The sequence below is a fragment of the Megalobrama amblycephala genome, linkage group LG2, assembly GCF_018812025.1.
Source record: "Megalobrama amblycephala isolate DHTTF-2021 linkage group LG2, ASM1881202v1, whole genome shotgun sequence".
Taxonomy (NCBI): Eukaryota; Metazoa; Chordata; class Actinopteri; order Cypriniformes; family Xenocyprididae; genus Megalobrama; species Megalobrama amblycephala.
The window spans coordinates 52,905,336-52,928,025 of NC_063045.1; the positions used below are offsets into that span (position 1 = coordinate 52,905,336).

Sequence of the window (22,690 nt, forward strand, 5' to 3'; positions counted from 1 at the left end):
GGAGTTGCTATCCACCTTTTAATTGGCCATTTTTTAGCTTGTACCTGTTCCAGCATCTGAATGGTTCCAGCCTGTTCATCAAGCTCCTCCTCTTGATCTTTGACCTTTGCTTCCAGGTCACGCAGTTGCTTCTTAACCTTTGCAAGTGAAGCCTCGTCTTTGGACTCCTGAGAGGAGAGATCCTGGAGCTCGGATTCCAGCTGTTCTACCTTCACACTGACCGTACACAGCTCTGTGTCCTTCTCCTATTTTTAAAATTATAAATCATTAGATGATGCTTTTATCCAAAGCAACTTGCCATAAAATCATTACAGAAACCTGAAATTAAGTGATTTGCTTAAGGACACTAGAGAGAGCACACACTTTTCGATCTTAGTTCTCACCTGTAGCTGTTGTCTGATTGTAAACATCTCGCCCGTCATCATATCTCTTTCTCGGGCCAGTTTCTCCCGCAGGTTCCTCTCCTTCTGTAGTTCCTCTTGAACCTGGTTCTTCTCCACATCAAACCTGCCAGAAGATTCAGAAGATAGACAAGCATTGAGCAATGTAATTTCAACCACAGTATGATGGGAAAAACATGATAGTCTGCTCATATCTACAATGGGCATAAACTATCAAACAGAGCTTCATCCGGTAGGCACCAGAGCAAACATTTACTCTTCTGCTTCTGATCTTGTGGATTTTTAGATTTGAGTAGTCTGAGCTAACATTTCCTTTTCCAATTCTACAGATGCTGGAAATTCTGAGCATAATGAAGTCTATGCAGCAAGGTTACTCATATATTGTCATGCACGTTAAGGTTTAGTTCCAGCTTTAAGTCTGATTTGCTAAGCTTTAGTTGCGAGCAACATCAGCCAAATACTGAACACCATTCAGCCACATGAAAAAAAAAAAAAAAAAATCAAGCAGTCCAGCAATACACAAAAACAGCAATCAGAAAGTGATCAAACAGCTTAAACAACTAAACAGCAAACAAAAGACAGTGATCAGACAGTAAACAAACAGCTTAAACAACTAAATAAACAAAAGACAGTGATCAGACAGTAAACGATTAGCTTTAACTAAACAACTAACAAAAGACAGAAATCAGACAGTAAATTAAAAGCTTCAACTAAACAACAAACAAAAGTCAGAAAAACAGCTTAAACAAAAAACAAAAGTAATTAAGACAGTAAAAACTGTTTAAATAACCAAACGACAAACAAAAGACAGTAATCAGACAGTAAATTAAAAGCTTTAACTAAACAACAAACAAAAGTCAGAAAAACAGCTTAAACAACAAACAAAAGTAATTAAGATAGTAAAAACTGTTTAAATAACCAAACGACAAACAAAAGACAGTAATCAGACAGTAAGTACACAATCAAAGAGTAAAGAGCCCAAACAATCATACAGTAATCAAACTGCTTAAACAATCATTTGTTTAACATTAATTGCTTACTGTTTGATTAAACAAACATATGAATTAAACGATAAGTAAACAAACAGCCCAAACATTAAATGAACAGCCCAACTACTCAGAGTAAATAAACCATTGAATCAAATAAATGGTAAACAAAGAAACAAAAAGTAAACAGACAGCTCAAACTTTCAAATGATAAAAAACAGCCCAAACAATCAAACTGTAAAAAATGGCCGAAACAACCACAGAGTAAACAATAATCTAACCAAAATCTCTATAATCAAACAACAGCAGGTGACTTGGCAGGAGACTGAAAACACAAACTGAGAGAGAGTGTGTGTGTGTTTGTGTGGTCCTTGTGGACCATATGTTGTGGGGACAAAATGTCATTTGGACATTTTTTAGTCCCCATGAGGAAAACTGCTTATAAATCATACTAAATTATGTTTTTTTGAAAATGTGTGTTTGTGTACCTGGTATTCCCAACTTTATGGGGACCAAATGTCCCCACAAGGATAGTAAAACCAATACATTTTTACCTTATGGGGATATATTTTTTGGTTCCCATGAGGACAACAGCTTTTAAATCATACTAAATGAAGTGTTTTGAAAATCTAAAAATGCAAAAGGTTTTCTGTGATGGGTAGGTTTAGTGGTAGAGTTAGTGTAGGGGGATAGAATATATAGTTTGTACGGTATTAAAAAATCATTATCTCTATGTCCTCATAAAATATGGAAACCAGGCTGAGGGTGTATGTGTGTGATTGGCTCTTACTTCCTCTGTTTTCTCTCCAGCTCATGGTTGCGTCCCTCTTGATTTTCCAGGTGCAGTTTGGTATCTTGCAGTTCAGCTGCCAGCCGCTGGCATTTCTTCTTCAGCTGCTGGACAGATCGCTGGGACTCCTCCTGGTCAGCCTGTAAGTCCGCTAACTACACAGAGAGAGAGAGAGACAGGAAAGTGAAGTTTATAAAAGTCTGAAGATTCTGTTACTGGTTTCCATCGTCAGACTATTATTGTAACAGAGTTTGAATTCAGATACATTTCACACAGTGTGTAGTCTGTTTGGCAAACCTAGTGCGTGTGCACCTTGTGTGTGTGTGTATTTACAGTGCTATACTAACTTTTCTCTCCAGGTGTCTCTTGTTCTGTTGTTCTGTCTCCAGCTTGTCATCCATCTCCTGCTGCAGTTTTTTCTTTGTGAATTCTGTGTCTCTGATGGTACGTTCATATTTTAACCTCCATTCACCTCCTGATGTGCACAAATACACAGAGACAGAAAGATTTTTTCCTGAGTTGTGTTGTTTTGTTGAGCTGGGTTTTGTGTGTGTGTGTGTGAGAGAGAGAGTGTGTGTGTGTTGAGCAGTTTTTGACCAAACTGGTCCTCTTTCGGTCTCAGCAGACAAGGAAACCAATCCTACTCTCAAAAAATTGATATGTTCTTATCAACATTAAGCATTTCTGTAGTCAGCTTCAGCTTCTATCTGATTGGTCATCTAGATTGTTGTTTTGTGTTTTACCAGAATCGTCATCGTTGTCCATCTCGCCGTTGAGTTCTGATGCTCGGAGGAGTCTGGCCTCCATGATCTCCATCTCCATGGACTCCATCTGTTTCTTCACAGTGTCAAACTTCACCTGAGTTTCAGAAAAAGTGGCCCACTCGTAAAATAGACTCCTACCACATCCTCCTCAGATTATAAAAAAAGTTTATCAGCTATAAGTTGATATAGTAAAGCTCTCCAACAGACTTTCACCACAACTTCCAGTTAATCAATGACACAAACTACTCATAATCTAAAACAGTTCAACTACAGTAAAGCTACACTTATAAATACTTAGTTACACTTCTACTAATGAAGATGCCATACTGTTTGTCATATTCATAACATAGTGATAAACAGTAGCATTTAAAGAGCCCCTGTTATGCTTTTTCAGATATTACCTTGCATGCAGTGTGTAATATAGGAGTTTGTGAATGTAAAAAGTCTGCAAAGTTTCAAAGATCAAAGTGACAACATATGAATTTATTGTCTCCTAAAAGAATGAATCGATTCTGAACTGCCGAAATGAGTTGTCAGCAATTGCAGTCTCACTTCCTGTTACATACCTATGTAACAATGTAACAAATTTGCATAATGCCAGCCTATGGACTTCATTGGCTGCCCCTGAACAACGTTTACTTTGATCCGCCCTCAAACACTGTAGTTGTAGCTGAGGTCTGGGAGAGTTTTTGTTTGTGTTGTCGAGAAGATTCTGTTTTCAGCACTGCAAATTCACTTTGCATGCAGTTCAAAAGGATGAGGACTCACGCTGGAATTGATTTGGAAAAACCTCAAGCGGCGAGAAAGCTTCCGGAGCTGAAAATCAGATATGGCAAGAGGCGTTTCCGACACACGCTGTAAGCGGTAGACCAATCACAACAGACTGGGCCATCTGACCAATCAGAGCTGAGTAGGCTCGCAGAAAGGAGTGGCTTAGAGAGACTGAATCTTCAAACAAACCGTTTTCAGACTCTTTGAGAAATTAGGTGATGCTGCAATGTATATTATGAGAAAATTAAAGTGTTTTTTGACCTTTGATGCATGTAAATCTATTGTAGGGGACCTTCAAAAAAATTAGGAACCTTTAAAAAGTTGTATTTTTTAAAAAAAAATTCTGGTTAAATTTAAAGTACCCTCGTGGTGAAAATCAAGCTTTTAAAGGTGCCCTAGAATCAAAAATTGAATTTACCTTGGCATAGTTAAATAACAAGAGTTCAGTACATGGAAAAGACATACAGTGAGTCTCAAACTCCATTGTTTCCTCCTTCTTATGTAAATCTCATTTGTTTAAAAGACCTCCGAAAAACAGGCGAATCTCAACATAACACCGACTGTTACGTAACAGTCGGGATCATTAATATGTATGACCCCAATATTTGCATATGCCAGATCATGTTCAAGGCATTAGACAAGGGCAGCCAGTATTAACGTCTGGATCTGTGCACAGCTGAATCATCAGACTAGGTAAGCAAGCAAGAACAATAGCGAAAAATGGCAGATGGAGCGATAATAACTGACATGATCCATGATTACATGATATTTTTATGAATTGTCTTTCTAAATGTTTCGTTAGCATGTTGCTAATGTACTGTTACATGTGGTTAAAGTTACCATCGTTTCTTACTGTATTCACGGAAACAAGAGAGCCGTCGCTATTTTCATTTTTAAACACTTGCAGTCTGTATAATGCATAAACACAACTTCATTCTTTATAAATCTCTCCAACAGTGTGTAATGTTAGCTTTAGCCACGGAGCACTATCAAACTCATTCAGAATCAAATGTAAACATCCAAATAAATACTACACTCACATGATCCAACGCATGCATGCAGTATGCATGACCAACATCTTGTAAAGATCCATTTGAGGGTTATATTAGCTGTGTGAACTTTGTAAATGCACTGTATTATAGCTCGGGGGGGCAGGGAGTGCACGATTTAAAGGGGCCGCAGCCTGAATCGGTGCATAGTTAATGATGCCCCAAAATAGGCAGTTAAAAAAATTAATTAAAAAAAATCTATGGGGTATTTTGAGCTGAAACTTCAGAGACACATTCAGGGGACACCTTAGACTTATATTACATCTTGTAAAAACTGGTTCTAGGGTACCTTTAATGTTGTTTATATGTCTATGTGGTGTTTTTAACATGCTTTAAGACAAACCATACGCAAATTGATCAGTCAGCACCTTTGCTGAGTATTTACCTCTTAAAACTGCAGTGAAACAAAGACAGCCTCAAAAACACGGTTTGAAATCATTGGTGTTTCTGACTTCACAAACTACCTTGTAAACAATCACTTCAATGTGTCATCATCAACAAATGGATCTCTGAACTGGTGTGAATGAGTGGAGGCGGGGTTAATTTGCATATTCATAGAAGTGTGCATATTAAATGAGGCAAGGGTGTAGAGTTACATTCAAGCTATTTTAAGGATGAAGAAATATTTTTTCAAGGAAAAAAAAATGGTGATCAAAAATGAGTTTTAAGAGATAAAGTTATTGACTACAGTGGGACTTTAAATATTTTACATTTCTATGATATAAATCCAAATTCATATTGGTCTCAATAAAAAAGATCAATGTGTTTGACTCAGTTTGCTTTGAAGTAAAACTGCACATGCAATATAATGTGACAAAATATAGGTGATGCAGTGTTTTGTAAACTATACCACGTTACCACTGGTATAACTGGTATAAATGATACCATCCTGAAGCATGAATTTAATGTACCTGCATATCCTTCATGTCCTTCTCCAGGCGCAATCTCTCGCTTGTCTCCGTCTCCAGCAGCTGGGATGTAGACTCAGCAGAATTCCTCTCATCTGAAAGCTCTGCCGTAAGCTCCGTAATCTACATAAACACACATATGCATTAGTTTTTCTAATATGGTGGAGGCTTTCCATTGACATGTACTTGTATATTATCTTCTCAACTTAATAGTCACAGAAACCTGCAGGAGGATCTTTACATTTTCATTAAGACATCAACTACGTTTATTGTCTATCCTTGTGGGGACACTCAGCCTGCCTAAACTCAAAAATAACAGCCTTTGCTTTCTCAATTTCTCTCTGGTTTTCTCAATACAGGACAGTAAAACGAGGCCCTGCTTTGCCTGATGAAGTCAAATAAGATGCTTGCATGTCTTACTCTGCTCTCCAAACGATCCGAGGTCAGCCGAAGCTCGTTTCTTTCCTTTTCCACCTTCTCCAGCTTCAACTTCAGATACATGATCTCCTCCTACGAGTCAAAATGCCAGCAAAATCTCAAGCTCAAAACAATATTGAATATTTAGAACAAAACAATCTTTGGCCTGAGGTTTGTTAGGCTAATATTGTATGATCAGGCAAGATCTTTCTGCTTTCAGGTGAGTTCAGGAAGCGGCCAGACAGCAGTGTTGCAACTGCTTTGAGCTCAGATTGAGATGACGGCTTAAGGAATCAAAGAGATACCTCAGCTCTAATGCTGATGCAACAAAAGCCCTCAGATCATGTCATCTTTAAGGCAAACACATTCACACACATAGGTAATCCTTTGTGCTCTACTGTAAGTTGAAAGAAGCTTTACATAGTGAGCAAACAGGGACATGAAATAAAGAGTAATATGAAAAAGACTCACATCTTTTCCTCGAATCTGTTCCTCGGTGAGCTGAACCTCTACAAGAGGTCGTACTGTGGTGAAAAGCTTCCACCAAGGCCAGTCCTTCACACCATGATTCTTCTTAATGTTCTTCTGGACGCAACGGATGGCCAAATCCTGGATCTGAGAGATAGAGAGGGGTTTTTATTTATTTAAAGGGACTGTTCACCCAAAAATCTAAATTCTGCCTACATTTACTCGCCCTCATGTTGTTTATATTATATTATAGCACATAAGTCAAATCTTTTGTGCTGCTTTTTTGTCATTTTGGAGCTTGACAACCCTGGTCTTCATTCATTTTCATTACATAAAGTGTCTTATTGACTCACATGAGTGTGAGTGAGTGTGAATGACATGAGGATGAGTAAATGATGACAGAATATTCATTTTGATTGAACTATTCCTTAATTTCTGCATTATGTGGATTCAGAATAAACGGGTTCTGACATGACAGTTGCATTAATGGCGTGGCATGAAATTATTAATGCTTCTTTGCAAACACAAACATAAAAGCCACAGTATGACTTTGATATGTAATTTTAGAAAAAGTACAGAAAGACTTGCAAAAAAAAAAAAAAACTGTAAATATGATTGGAATTAATAAAATGCACTTTATAAAGAATTGAGAGGATTTTGTTCAGAGGCCTGACTGCATGTCATAATCTGAAAGTGTTCAGAGTATTAAATTAAGATCTTGATGGCATGATAATAATTCTAGTAATTCTAGAGAAACTAAACAGGAGAGCACTTAAAGGATAAGTTCACTTTCAAATGAAAATTACCCCAATATTTCCTCACCTTTAAGCCATCCTAGGTGTATATGACTTTCTTCTATCTGATGAACACAGTCGGAGTTATATTAAAAAATATCCTGACGCATCCAAGCTTTATAATGGAAGTGAACGGGACCAATGAGTATGAAGCTCAAGAAAGTGCATCCATCCATTATAAACATACTCCACACGGCTCCGGGGTTAATAAAGGCCTTCTGAAGCGAAGCGATGCGTTTGTGTAAAAAAAATAAAAAAAAATAAAAAAAAAAATCCACATTTAACAAGATATAAAGATATTTTTTTAAGATATTTTTTGGATATTTTTCTTACACAAATGAATCGCTTCGCTTCAGAAGGCCTTTATTATCCCCCCAGAGCCGTGTGGAGTATGTTTATAATGGATGAATGCACTTTTTTGTGCTTCATACTCATTGGTCCCGTTCACTTCCGCTTGACATTAACTTTTTTGCTCACCAGCCATTGTGGCTAGTGGTTTTCCAAAGTTACTAGTCACTCAGCATTTTCACTGGCCACAATTTTGCTGTTGGGAAATTACATTTTATATGATTAAAGTTGACTTTGGCATTGAGTTCATCAGATAGAAGAAAGTCATATACACCTAGGATAGCTTGAGGGTGAGTAAAGCTTGGGCTAATTTGCATTTTAAAGTGAACTAATCCTTTAAAGCTGAAGTGTGTAAAATACTTTCTACCACAGTTTGTATGAAGAGACAACTATTTGAAGGTTAATTCTCAAAAAGAGTAAAAACTGTGATTCTGTGGTGCTTTCAAAACATCATTTAGCTTGTTTGAGCTGCCCAACAACAACATTGGCTCAATCAGTGATGCGAGTTGGGGGAGGGACTATCTGTTTGGCTGACCAATGGGAGATGGAGGGGTGAGGGTGTGTTTTGTAGGCAATTTTGTGCGGTGACACTTGAGGTGCAGAAATGACATGCTTTACCTTAAATGAAATTTAGTCACCTTCATAAATGATCACCTGCTTAATACTATATGGTAGTAAGTTGTCAATGAATAAACCATTATATTTACAACATCAACCAGTAAAAATCTGTTCTGGAGTAATGGCTGCTGAAAATTCAGCTTTGCCACCACAGGAATAAATACTTTAAATACTAAAAACTTTAAAATATACTAAAATAGAAAAAAACTGTTAAATTGTAATAATATTTCACAATTTCTGTTTTTACTGTAAAAACAGTAAAACGAGAGCATAAGAGATCTTACCCACACCAAACCTTTGATTTTTGTTGGAGAAATAAATGTTCAGATTCTGATTGATTGACATTGCAATTTCAGCACAGGACTAAAGCAAAACGGAAAATTGACTTTACCTTCCTCTTTTTGAAGGCCTGCCGAGACAGAAAGCCCCTGCAGGTGGCCTGGAACAGCGTGATGTTCTGTCTGGTGTGTTCATCCCTCTGTGCCTCTAGTTTAGCCACTGTTCCAGCCCTGAAGAACACCTAACACACACACACACACACACACCAACATAATTGTGACAACAGCAAAGACAGCATGTTACGTTATACATTTTATGATGATCCAAAAATGCCAGAGTAGAATCAAAGAGACGTGAATAGGCACATATAGAGTCAAACAGATGCAGCTTTAAGCTGAAATGAACATTCATAAGCACATTGATGTTTTCACATTGATTCTGATGATCGATCAGAATTTAAACTGAAAAAAATGTAATATAAAAAAAAAAATAATATGGATACATTTCTTTAACAGCAAGAATGAGGCAGCTTTTTATACACTTCAGTATCATTTTCCTCTACTTATTCAAATAAATTAATATTCAATTATCAGTATTTAACATATATTTAAAGGCATAGTACACTCAAAAATGAAAATTGCCATCATTTACTCACCCTCGTGTCGTTTCAAACCTTTATGACTTTCTAATGTGGAATACAAAAGAAGATATTTCGAAGAATGTTCGTAAACAGTTTTAACTTCTATTGTATGAGCAAAAAAACAACAACAAACAAACTATGAAAGTCAAAAGGAACTGAAACTGTTTGGTTGCCAACATTCTTCAAAATATCTTCTTTTGTGTTCAGCAGAAGAAAGAAATGCTTACAGGTTTGGAACAACATGATGGCGAATAAATGATGACAGAATTTCATTTTTAAAACATCTGTCTGATCTGATGCATGAAATTTGATCACAAGACACGCAGAGAAGCATGTTAATGCCAGGTGTAAACATCTCATCTGAGATCAATGTTGAACAAGATATAAACAAGGCCTGAGGGTGTGGAGGGAGCAAAAATAAAAAAAATCTAAATCACTAATTGTGATTATACTCATGCAACTATTTCATCTAGTGACATATCCAATAACAGAACATCTGACCACAACAATCTAAACGAACCAAGAAAAATCAATGTCCATTTAACGCATTATTTGGTTTATTTTTCATTGCCAATAATCGTAAGAGCTCAAGTCGAGCAGAACTGACAGGAGATGTTGGTAGAGTTGTTTGGTTGCCCGAATCCTTCGTGAAGGGCCCCTGACATTGTAATCTATTTCTGAGCGCAGTTTAGCCTTCGCAAACCTTTACGCCAATTGCAGCTGCCACAAAATAATGACTAACTATTCCAACTTATAATACGGTCCAATAAATCTCCATTCTTCAGGGAACGTGCCAGGCGGGGCTTGTTTACACACGACACTGCTTTTTGTTTTTTTTTCAGGGGTCTTTTTGGCTTGCTGTGATTTTCCAGCTGATGGGATTAAACTGTTGAGCGCCAGCGTCTGTTCACACTGATTAGGATGGCATGAAGAACTAGGAAAGACACAAACAAACAAAGCAGCTCATGCTGAGACGAGAGCTTCTTGCGTCCAGCCAACGGACTACGCGGTAGTGGACAAAAAATTTTAAAAAACACAGTCATAATATCACACGTCACTTATGATTCAAAATTTGACTCACCTGCATCCTTTGATGCTTCTAAAGTGATGAATTGAACAGAAATGTGTGTGTGTTTGTGTGTACTCACCCTGCTCAGACCCATGTGATAGCTGCTCTTCTCCAATTCCAATGACTCCAAGAGCTCCTCTACTGCCTGCAACGACACACACACTGTGTCATGTCTAGTTCACACAGTGTACATTACAAAAAAACTGCTGACCCCTGTGTAGGCCTACAGGACACACTCTCACTGGTTATTCTCTTCCGTACAGTCCCCAAACTGTCCAGACGACCATCAGCCCTCACCGTGACACTGACACTGTCTCTCTCATGCGGAAAGGTCTTGAGAACTCGATCCATCTGAAAGGGCCCATCTAGATTACAGCACTAAAGGGGGCTCTGGCCCCTGACAACTAAAGGGCCATTGTTTGAATTGGTTCACAAAAAAACTCTCCTCTGAGACACGGTTCTACCTCCCTGTGTCTTTTTCTTTCTCGTTGTGTCTCTCTAGATCTCCAATTTTGCATCGTTTGTACTTTCTCTGAGAAACACCACTGACCTTCTCTGCTGTGTTACTAAAAGAGGTTGGGCATCTCTCTGTACTCTCTCTCTTTTTTTTTTTTTAACTCTAAAAGCAGGTGTTATTAATATTTCAGACTGGGCATTAAACTGTTGTTTTTTTTTTTGCAAAAAATATATTTAGCCTCCATGACAATGCGATTATCTAGCTGTTCATTCTTTACAGCACACGTTTGTACAAGTCTAGAACACACGCTTGTTTCTGACTTAGACTAAAAAATTTAACTGTTTTAAATCTCTTGTTGTTAAATCTCACAGTATGACTTCATATTTCACAATATGACTGAATCTCACAGTTGCGACTAAATTTCTGATAATTGTGATTTTAAAGCTCACAATTGGCATTATAGTTTATCTTAATATACAATGTTATATCTCACAATATGACATTTCTCGTAAATGCGACTTCATTTCTCGTAAATGCGACTTCATTTCTCGTAAATGCGACTTCATTTCTCGTAATTGCGACTTCATTTCTCGTAATTTATACTTCATTTCTCATGATTAAGACTTCATTTGTCGTGATAGCGACTTAATTTCTCATAATTGCGACTTCATTTCTCGTAATTTATACTTCATTTCTCATGATTAAGACTTCATTTGTCGTGATAGCGACTTCATTTTTTCGTAAATGTGACTTAATTTCTCGTAATTGCGACTTAATTTCTCGTAATTTAGACTTCATTTCTCATAATTAAGACTTCATTTGTCGTGATAGCGACTTCATTTTTTCGTAATTGCGACTTCATTTCTCGTAAATGCGACTTCATTTCTCGTAAATGCGACTTCATTTCTCATGATTAAGACTTCATTTGTCGTGATAGCGACTTTATTTTTTCGTAAATGTGACTTAATTTCTCATAATTGCGACTTCATTTCTCGTAATTTATACTTCATTTCTCATGATTAAGACTTCATTTGTCGTGATAGCGACTTCATTTTTTCGTAAATGCGACTTCATTTCTCGTAAATGCGACTTCATTTCTCGTAAATGCGACTTCATTTCTCGTAAATGCGACTTCATTTCTCGTAAATGCGACTTCATTTCTCGTAATTGCGACTTCATTTCTCGTAATTTATACTTCATTTCTCATGATTAAGACTTCATTTGTCGTGATAGCGACTTAATTTCTCGTAATTGCGACTTCATTTCTCGTAATTTATACTTCATTTCTCATGATTAAGACTTCATTTGTCGTGATAGCGACTTCATTTTTTCGTAAATGTGACTTAATTTCTCGTAATTGCGACTTCATTTCTCGTAATTTAGACTTCATTTCTCATGATTAAGACTTCATTTGTCGTGATAGCGACTTCATTTTTTCGTAATTGCGACTTCATTTCTCGTAAATGCGACTTCATTTCTCGTAAATGCGACTTCATTTCTCGTAAATGCGACTTCATTTCTCATGATTAAGACTTCATTTGTCGTGATAGCGACTTTATTTTTTCGTAAATGTGACTTAATTTCTCGTAATTGCGACTTCATTTCTCGTAATTTATACTTCATTTCTCATGATTAAGACTTCATTTGTCGTGATAGCGACTTCATTTTTTCGTAAATGTGACTTAATTTCTCGTAAATGCGACTTCATTTCTCGTAAATGCGACTTCATTTCTCGTAAATGCGACTTCATTTCTCGTAAATGCGACTTCATTTCTCATAAATGCGACTTCATTTCTCATAATTTAGACTTCATTTCTCGTAATTTAGACTTCATTTCTCATAATTTAGACTTCATTTCTCATGATTAAGACTTCATTTGTCGTGATAGCGACTTCATTTTTTCGTAAATGTGACTTAATTTCTCGTAATTGCGACTTCATTTCTCGTAATTGCGACTTCATTTCTCGTAATTTATACTTCCTTTTATCATGATTAAGACTTCATTTGTCATGATAGCGACTTAATTTCTCATAACTGAAACTTAATTTCTCATAATTTAGACTTCATTTCTCATGATTAAGACTTCATTTGTCGTGATAGCGACTTCATTTTTTCGTAAATGTGACTTAATTTCTCGTAATTGCGACTTAATTTCTCATAACTAAAACTTAATTTCTCATCATTTAGACTTCATTTCTCATGATTAAGACTTCATTTGTCGTGATAGCGACTTCATTTTTTCGTAAATGTGACTTAATTTCTCGTAATTTAGACTTCATTTCTCATGATTAAGACTTCATTTGTCGTGATAGCGACTTCATTTTTTCGTAAATGTGACTTAATTTCTCGTAATTGCGACTTAATTTCTCGTAATTTAGACTTCATTTCTCATGATTAAGACTTCATTTGTCGTGATAGCGACTTCATTTTTTCGTAAATGTGACTTAATTTCTCGTAATTGCGACTTAATTTTCACGTAATTTAGACTTAATTTCTCATGATTAAGACTTCATTTGTCGTGATAGCGACTTCATTTTTTCGTAATTGCGACTTCATTTCTCGTAAATGCGACTTCATTTCTCGTAAATGCGACTTCATTTCTCGTAAATGCGACTTCATTTCTCGTAAATGCGACTTCATTTCTCATAAATGCGACTTCATTTCTCATAAATGCGACTTCATTTCTCGTAATTTAGACTTCATTTCTCGTAATTTAGACTTCATTTCTCATGATTAAGACTTCATTTGTCGTGATAGCGACTTCATTTTTTCGTAAATGTGACTTAATTTCTCGTAATTGCGACTTCATTTCTCGTAATTGTGACTTCATTTCTCGTAATTGCGACTTCATTTCTCGTAATTGCGACTTCATTTCTCGTAATTTATACTTCATTTCTCATGATTAAGACTTCATTTGTCGTGATAGCGACTTCATTTTTTCGTAAATGTGACTTAATTTCTCGTAATTGCGACTTAATTTCTCATAACTGAAACTTAATTTCTCATAATTTAGACTTCATTTCTCATGATTAAGACTTCATTTGTTGTGATAGTGACTTCATTTTTTCGTAATTGCGACTTCATTTCTCGTAAATGTGACTTAATTTCTCATAAATTAAACTTAATTTCTCATAATTTAGACTTCATTTCTCATGATTAAGACTTCATATGTCGTGATAGCGACTTCATTTTTTCATAATTGCGACTTCATTTCTCGTAATTGCGACTTCATTTCTCGTAAATGTGACTTCATTTCTCGTAATTGAGACTTCATTGCTTGTAATTGAGACTTCATTTCTCGTAATTGCGACTTCATTTTATCGTAATTGAGACTTAAATTTCTCGTAATTGAGACTTCATTGCTTGTAATTGAGACTTCATTTCTCGTAATTGCGACTTCATTTTATCGTAATTGAGACTTAAATTTCTCGTAATTGAGAATTAAATTTCTCATGACTGTGAATTCATTTCTCACAATTGTGACTAGATCTCACAATTTGATGTTATTTTCCCCAATATGACCTTAGGTATCACAATATAACTTTATTCAGTATCTCACAATTGTGACTATATAATACTATATATTGAGAGATGGTTTTTATGTAGTGTGTTGTGTATTTTAACTACATATTTCTTTCTAGGGTGACTTGTAACATTCTGTCCAGGGACTACAGATGAAAAATATTCCTGTTAAAATTGTTAAAATCCCTGAAAAATTGTCCCTGTTAACTAAACAAATAAATAAAAATAAATAAATAAATATATGATGTTATATATGACTTTATATTTCACAGTATGATTTTATATTTCACCAAATGACTATTTCATAATTGAGACATTTTTTCATAATTACAATTTTATATTGTGACTTTATTGTAATTGCAACTTTCTATGTTACAAATTTTCCACTAAGGAAAAGGTTGTTAGAACATGTTTCAATAGTTTGATTTGAATATTCATGTCATTTGCATCAGTGAGATTCAGGTTGTCATTTTTTAACTATGCATTATGCTGCATTTCCAACACCAGCAGATTCATGATTCATGAACTCATGAATCATTTTTTTTTTACTTTGCAAAGCCCATTTGGCACTTGGCGAATGTTAATTTTGGACCCTGTCTGCCGTTTACATGCCCAGCGCCACAGTGCAAAGGTTTTGTATAAAACTCTCCTTTCCCTTCGGCTAATCACAGGGCCAAAACGAGATTACGAGGCCCCTGGACAGATACATTTTTCTGGCTGATAATTACAGTACATTTGGGCATTTAGTAAGCACTAAAGCCCAGAGCAATTACTACATTTTTCCTGTCTGCTCTGCGTATTGATTCAAGTCAGAGACCCAGCTGGAGTTTCTTGATTAAGCTGTCACAATAACCCTGATTACCCAGAGTTCATTTCTCTCTCAGTCTCACGAAACAAAAGAGCGAGAGGAGCCCAAAACTTCATTTTGGTAAATTGTAAAGCTTTTGTACTATTATTTCCATGCACATTATTCTCTTAAATAGCTACTCACTCGTTTCTCATCCTTCACAATGTAGTTTCGGCCCAGTTTCTTGGTCAGGTGAGGGGCCAAAACGTCAAAGCGTCTTCTGAACTCAGAGAAGACCATGTGGTCAGGGTAACCTGCACAAAGCATGCAGATATTCAGCAGGAAATAACAGAGAGGATTTCATTTTTATCTATTTGATTGGATTTTTCAATCTCTCTTCTCACTAGGGATATGCAACGATTAATCGCGATTAATTGTTAGCAAAATAAAAGTCTGTGTTTACGTAATATATGTGTTCTGTGTATAATTATATATTCTGTATATATATATATATTCTGTATATATATATATATATATATATATATAAATACACACATACATGTATAAATTTAAGAAATATATACATATTTAAATAAATATATATTTACAGTTTATAGTACATGTAAATATAAATATTTTATATATAAATTAAAATTTTTCTTAAATATATACATGTATGTGTCTGTATTTATATATACATAACCATTATACACAGAACACACACATATATTACGTAAACAGACTTTTATTTTGCAAACGATTAATCACGATCCCTGCTTCTCACCCTGTCTGTAAATCCTCAAACTGTCCAGCAGTTTGAAGCCACGGATCTGGGCCCTGAGCAAAGCCACATCCATCTGCATGAGTCCAGTGTCGCAACTCTCCTCTGACCCTGCGGCCCTCAGAACTTCCGCTCGGGGTAACAGACAGTGGACAAAGTGAACCCTGGATCTGCGGACGGTGTCCAACAGTGCATCCTGATAGAAAGAGGAATATATAGTGTGTAGTTTTAACCATTTCTTGGAATGAATGGGGAATTTGAACAATTCCATAATGGAAAGTTGACATTAAACCAAAGATTTTAGAAGAAACGTCCAACAACTACTATTTGGTGCAGGACCCTCTTGAAAACTCACCACTTGGAGTTTAATCTGAAGTAGGAGAGATTTCTTCTTGACCGCTGCCATGCCTGTGGTGAAGGTTTTCCTCATGCTGGTGGCCCGACGCAGGGCGAGCTGAGAAACGCCCTCCAGTCCAGCGATTGAGCCGGTTAGAACTGCAGCACTGCTAGAGCGGCCCACAAACATCCCACTAATGCTCTTTCTGTAGGAAAGACAGTTTGTTCTTGAATCAAAAACATATTTTAAATCATATTTTCTATCATACTCAAATACAGGTTCATAATTTTGTTTAGGAGGTCTACTTGAACACGTTTACATGACTTAATGTTCAAAAAATGCATTTTTTTTTTTAAATAATTTAAATTGTTGCAGCACTTGTTTTCACCCTCTGTCTGAACACTGTTTTAGTTTTGCTTTCTTTAAAAACTGCCTTGCAGTCGGAGCCGATGGCCTCGTGGGCAGTGCTCCGACATATAGCGCGGTTACGCTTCAGGTGACCTGAGTTCAAGTCACGGCTCATTATCCAAAAAGTTATTGAGAACACAGCAAAAGGTTGTGGTTGTACTGCTGAGGAATAGTGTTAGAAATAGATTTTAATCACTAGCTCTTCAGTTCCACTGCCTTTGGAAGGCCATGTAATCATGATTTCCCCCTTACTATGAAAAAAACAGCATTTCTTCAACATAGAAGTGTGATAAACTCTTCCTGGCCTTATAACTACCTTTGTTTAAGGGCAAGCCAAAATAGCCAGCAGGCGGGGATTATGCAAATGCGTTACACGGTGACATAGGTACATCACGGAAATAATGGCAGGAATACAAACAAGGCTTTTAATGGGTTAGTTCACCCAAAAATTGACTCAACCTCAAGCCATCCTAGGTGTATATGACTATCTTCTTTCAGCCCAACACAATCTGTGTTATGAAAATATTCTGGTTCTTCCCAGCTTTGTAATGGGACTGAATGGCACAGAGTTTTTGAAGTTCCAAAAAGCACATCCATCCATCTTAAACGTAATCCATTCGACTCTAATGGGTTAATCAATGCCTTCTGAAGCAAAGTGATGCATTTTTGTAAGAAAAATGTCCATATTTATAATTGTATAAACTATAATCACTGTATATAGTTTATAAAGTTTGGAGCTGGACTGGAGCTGTATGGATTACTTTTATGATGGATGGATGTGCTTTTTGGGCTTCAAAATCTAGGGTACCATTCACTACCATTATAAAGCTGGGAAAACCAGGATATTTTTTAATATAATTCCAATTGTGTTTGGCTAAAAAATATGAGAGTCATATCCACCTAGGATGGCTTGAGGTTGGGTATATTATGGGGTAATTTTCATTTTTGGGTGAACTATCCCTTTAAGGCAGGTGTTTTCTGTTGAAGTCATGGAGTGTGATTTGTATCATTGCAGATTGTTTACATGCATAAACAACTATATTACACAAAAAAGGAAAGGTAAAATTAAAAAAAGCATAATAGGTACATTTTAATTTGGTTTTTGACTGATTTACTGAAATGACAAATCAAAGGGTTGAAGGCAAGTCTTACTTTTGGGAGTTCTGCAGCAAATTGGCTGCATTCTGGGGGGTGGGATTTAGCCTGGCTAGGTTCAGCCAACCACGTGTGTCATATTCCACCCAATCTGTCCCATGACTGTGGCCGAGCAGGAAGTGATGTGCACTTTCACTTTTAAGCACCACTGTGTGACCTGCAGAAAAACAATACATAAATTGGTCCAGGGCAGAATGTAAGTGTGTGAGTTTGTATTTGTGCATGTTTGTGTGTGTGACCTGTGCTCTCTCCCTCCACAGGGCCGTAGTAACTGAAGAGTCGTTGCAGGAGTGTTTCCTCGGACCCTCCTGGCTGCAAAACCTCCTCCTCCATCAGCCAGAACAGACCTCTGGCCTCATCTGTACGGGACAGAGTGCGTACCTGAAACACAAACATGAACATCTGCTATCAAATAATCACAATCGTTTCTTTTCTACGCACACTTTTCCTTCAGAAATCTCTCATTGAGCTCTTATGTTCTTGTATTTATACAGGTGCTGGTCATATAATTAGAATATCGTGAAAAAGTTCATTTTTTTATTGTAAATTATTTTAAAAAATGAAACTTTCATTTATACTAGATTCCCTACATGTAAAGTAAAACATTTCAAAAGTTTTTTTTTTTTAATTTGTTTATTAGAGCGCACAGCTCATGAAAGTCCAAAATCCAGTATCTCAAAATATTAGAATATTTACATTTGAGTTTCATTAAATGACCATCCCTACAGTATAAATTCCGGGTATCTCTTGTTCTTTGAAACCACACTAATGGGGAAGACTGCTGACTTGGTAATGGTCCAGGAGACAATCATTGACACCCTCCACAAAGAGAGTAAGTCACAGATGGTCATTACTGAATGTGGTGGCTGTTTACAGAGTGATGTATCAAAGCATATTTAATGCAAAGTTGACTAGGAGGAAGAAATTGGGTAGGCAAAGGTGCACAAGCAACAGGGATGACCACAAGCTTGAGAATACTGTCAAGTAAAGCCGATTCAAACACGTGGGAGAGCTTCACAATGAGTCGAATGAAGCCGGAGTCAGCGCATCAAGAGTCACCACACTCAGACATCGTCAGGAAAAGGACTACCAAGCCACTTCTGAAACAGAAACAACATCAGAAGCATCTTACCTGGGCTAAGGAGAAAAAGAACTGGACAGTGAACAGTGGTCAAAAGTCCTCTTTTCAGATAAAAGTAAATTTTGCATTTCATGTTGAAATCATGGTCCCAGAGTCTGAAGGAAGACTGGAGAGGCACAGAATACAAGCTGCTTGAAGTCTAGTGTGAAGTTTCTGAAGTTAGTAATGATTTGGGGGGGCCGTGACGTCTGCTGGTGTTGGTCCATTGTGTTTTATCAAGTGCAAAGTCAATGCAGCAATCTTCCAGGAGATTTTGGAGCACTTTATGCTTCCATCTGCTGACAAGCTTTATGGAGATGCTGATTTCCTTTTCAAGCAGGACTTTAGCACCTGCCCACAGTGGAAAAACCACTTCCAAGTGGTTTGCTGACCCTGATATTACTGTGTTTTATTGGCCAGCCAACATGCCTGACCCCTGAATCTATGGGATATTTTCAAGAGAAATATGACAAACAGTCGATCCAACAATATACAGATGATATGAAGGCTCAATAGTGCCTCAGCAGTGCCACAGGCTGAATCACTTCCATGCCACACTTCACTGATGCTGTAATTTGTGCTAGAAGCAAGTCATTTGCTGTAATATGTGCTGCCGACCAAGTATTGAGTGCACAAATGAACATACTTTAAAGAACTTGAACTTTTCTGTTTTGAAAATCCATTTTTTGATTGATCTTAGGAAATATTCTAATATTTTGAGATACTGGATTTTGGACTTTCATGAGTTGTGCACTCTAATCATCAAAATTAAGAAAAAAAAAAACTTTTGAAATGTTTTACTTTACATGTAGGGAATCTAGAATTATGAAAGTTTCTTTTTAAAAATAATTTACAATAAAAAAAATGAACTTTTCACGATATTCTAATTATATGACCAGCACCTGTAGATACTGTTAAAAATGACTGCGGTATATCACCACGACTGTCCAAACAATTACATTTAATATAGGATTACATTTACCTTGCATTAACAGCCAGTCATTTCTAGTCTCAATCTTCAAAATCTAGAGTTTTTGATTAAAGACAAACGCAGAGATGGGAGTAATATAAAAGGTTAGTTCACCAAAAAATTAAATTTCTTTCATTATTTACTCACCCTCATGTCATTCATGTCATTTTAATGATGTCTTTACTACTTTTCTGGACCTTGAATGAAGGTAATTACGTTGCTTTATATGAGAGATTTTATCAAAAATATCTTCATTTGTGTTCAGAAGATGAACGAAGGTCTTACAGGTTTGGAACGACATGAGGGTGAGTAATTAATTACAGAAATTTCATTTTTGGGTGAACTAACCCTTTAAATACTTATCCACAGAGCTCTTTTTGATATAAATCATACAAACTTTAAACATCAGGTGAATAATTGGCAGTTTTGACTCGTTCAGGAAATGTGTCTCACCAGGGCCTGACTGGAGGACTGATCAATCACAGCCACTGAGCGAGAAGGGCTGGGCTCTAGGTCATCCAGTGTGATCTCGATGTTTTCCTATGGAAACACAGAGATGGACACAGATATTTGGGTGGACATTGACTAATAATGCTTTGCCTTAATTATATGACATGCAAATTAATGAAACTAATTAAACTGCAAATAACTGCATATGCCAATTTTTGTGGTGAAAAATGAAAATAATATGATGTTATATTACTGTGGAAGATGAATAAACATTGACTAGACATTGCAAAAAGTGGCCTTGGAAATCAATAAACACTACTGTTCAAAAGTCTGGGATCAGTAAGATTTTTTTTTGTTAAATAAATTAATACTTTTATTCATTAAGAATGCTTAAATGGCAGTAAAGACATTTAAAATCTTACAAAAAAAATTCTATTTCAAATATGTTCTGTTGAATGTTCTATTTATCAAAAGAATCCTGAAATAATCTATCAGGGTTTCCACAAAAATATAAAGCAGCATAACTTTTTTCAACATTGATGATAATAAGAAATGTATCTTGAGCACTAAATCAGCATATTAGAATGATTTCTGAAGGATCATGTGACACTGAAGACTGGAGTAATGATGCTGAAAATTCAGCTTTGTCATCACAGGAATAAATTACATTAAAAAAAAAGTAAAAATATAAATTGAAGTTGTAGTATATTAACAGCCATATAAATTTAGAGCTATTGGAAGTCAAGTGTCATGAGATTTTGTGTCAAACTGAGCTGAGAGACTTGTTATTGGCTCAAGATTATGTGTTCTTTCACACCTCTTTGTAACGCTCCAGTTCCCTTACGAATGTTCGCTCCTGAAAAAGCATCTGTAGACGTTCCTGAGCGTAATTGTGGCAAAGCTCGTCAAACGTGGCACCGCGCTGATTCTTCACCTGACGAGGGTTTTGGAACCCCGGTGTGTCCACAATCAGCAGAGAACAGAGGGAATGCTGACTGGACTTCAGCGCTCTGAAAGTAGAAAAAGACATCTGAAAGCATCTCTTATGCTACTAAATAGGTTCATACTGCACTAGGTTATCACTGATTACCTGTTAATAAGAGAGACGATGAGCGTAAAAAGCTCATTGTATAAACCAGATGCCATGGACTCCAAACACTCAGCTGCTGTTGCTTTAGACACTGAAACACACAACAAAAAGTTATTTTTAAATATAAAATAGGGAAGCATTCATGACATACTTAAAAATGTTAACAAAAAAAAGATACCCGAGCCATCCGTATCATCTGTACTCTGCCGGACGCTTGCTGAACGGGGTAGGGTGCCTTTTCCCTGTGGTTTAAAGATGGCAGATGACAACTCTTCCAGGGTGCAGCCCAAGAGATACGCTGCTTTTTGTGCCCACTCGTGTCTGGCAAACTGCTTTCGGCCCGCTGAGGGGTCAGAAAGCCACATTTGTAAAAGAAAAACAATTAAACATCTGCCACATTATGTCGAACTACAAAAGATTTTTCAGCTACTGTGAAAGCTTTTTGGTCAAGTGTCCAAGGAGCAAGGAGAAACTTTCATCTCCTGGATTGATGATCAAAGAGAACAAACATTTTCATTCTGGCGTTCGACATCAGAGAGCAGACACAAGCACGTGGGCAGATGAAAGATGGGCACAGTTCTATTAAGATGAGATGCTAAATAAATAAAAATAAAATAATAAAACCACCTGCCTTCAGTTTAAAAACAGAAACAGAGAGAGACTTGCATTTACCTGCATCGGTTTCTGTGTTATGATGGGGGGCAGCATGCAACATCAATATGCAATAAAAACACATGATTATTTACAACGAATAATACACAAACTGTTGTACACAATGATGATGACGACATCAAACACACAGACAAGTCTAAAGTGTGAAATATTTTCTTAGTCACATGACTGAAAAGACTCTACTGACTCTTAGTGGACAGATGTTAAAGTACACTCTGTACAATCAGGCATGCTGTATTCTACAGTGTTCTCATGCATTCAGATATTAGTGTTAGTTTAGACACTGGAGGAGCTGGTAGCTTTACCTTTGGTTGCCCCAGAGGCACCGAGATGGTATATGGCCCCTAAAATCAGCCACACTGTTTTCTGTTCTTCAGTAGAGATGCCCAGGACTTTCATGGCAGCCTGCAGCTTAGTGAACTGCTGAGTGGCTTTCTGCTTGTCCTCAGGCTACAGAGAAGATGAAATATGATACAATGTGTACAGATAAAAGAGATAATGTGTGTGTCTAGCTCGGCCTTATGATTGCACGTGTGGCATTTCTTACCTTCGAGTGAGGGAAGAGACCGAACGCGTTGTTCTCAGCAAAGTGATTGAAATGAAGTTCAGTCCTGAAAGGCACAAAGTTTAGCTTTAATC

The 22,690-nt window shown here is 36.7% G+C and overlaps 1 protein-coding gene across 6 annotated transcripts in view; it reads right to left on the reverse strand.

Annotated features, from left to right (window-relative positions):
- The window catches only part of myo18aa (myosin XVIIIAa), a 60,535-nt gene that overhangs the window by 12,502 nt on the left and 25,343 nt on the right, over positions 1-22,690 (reverse strand). For 5 of the 6 annotated variants that reach the window (XM_048180869.1, XM_048180868.1, XM_048180867.1 and 2 more), the window contains 22 exons: positions 22,599-22,662; positions 22,357-22,501; positions 22,052-22,063; positions 21,558-21,722; positions 21,380-21,470; positions 21,107-21,299; positions 20,293-20,379; positions 17,989-18,130; positions 17,747-17,906; positions 16,205-16,391; positions 15,853-16,045; positions 15,273-15,382; positions 10,382-10,447; positions 8,706-8,834; positions 6,558-6,701; positions 6,090-6,179; positions 5,673-5,792; positions 2,921-3,035; positions 2,525-2,652; positions 2,178-2,332; positions 384-507; positions 45-245 (listed from right to left, as the gene is read on the reverse strand). In XM_048180869.1, the coding sequence (XP_048036826.1) occupies positions 45-245; positions 384-507; positions 2,178-2,332; positions 2,525-2,652; positions 2,921-3,035; positions 5,673-5,792; positions 6,090-6,179; positions 6,558-6,701; positions 8,706-8,834; positions 10,382-10,447; positions 15,273-15,382; positions 15,853-16,045; positions 16,205-16,391; positions 17,747-17,906; positions 17,989-18,130; positions 20,293-20,379; positions 21,107-21,299; positions 21,380-21,470; positions 21,558-21,722; positions 22,052-22,063; positions 22,357-22,501; positions 22,599-22,662 (2,821 nt within the window). The remainder of the gene's footprint in view (positions 1-44; positions 246-383; positions 508-2,177; positions 2,333-2,524; positions 2,653-2,920; positions 3,036-5,672; positions 5,793-6,089; positions 6,180-6,557; positions 6,702-8,705; positions 8,835-10,381; positions 10,448-15,272; positions 15,383-15,852; positions 16,046-16,204; positions 16,392-17,746; positions 17,907-17,988; positions 18,131-20,292; positions 20,380-21,106; positions 21,300-21,379; positions 21,471-21,557; positions 21,723-22,051; positions 22,064-22,356; positions 22,502-22,598; positions 22,663-22,690) is intronic. The other variant, XM_048180864.1, reaches the window with a different exon arrangement.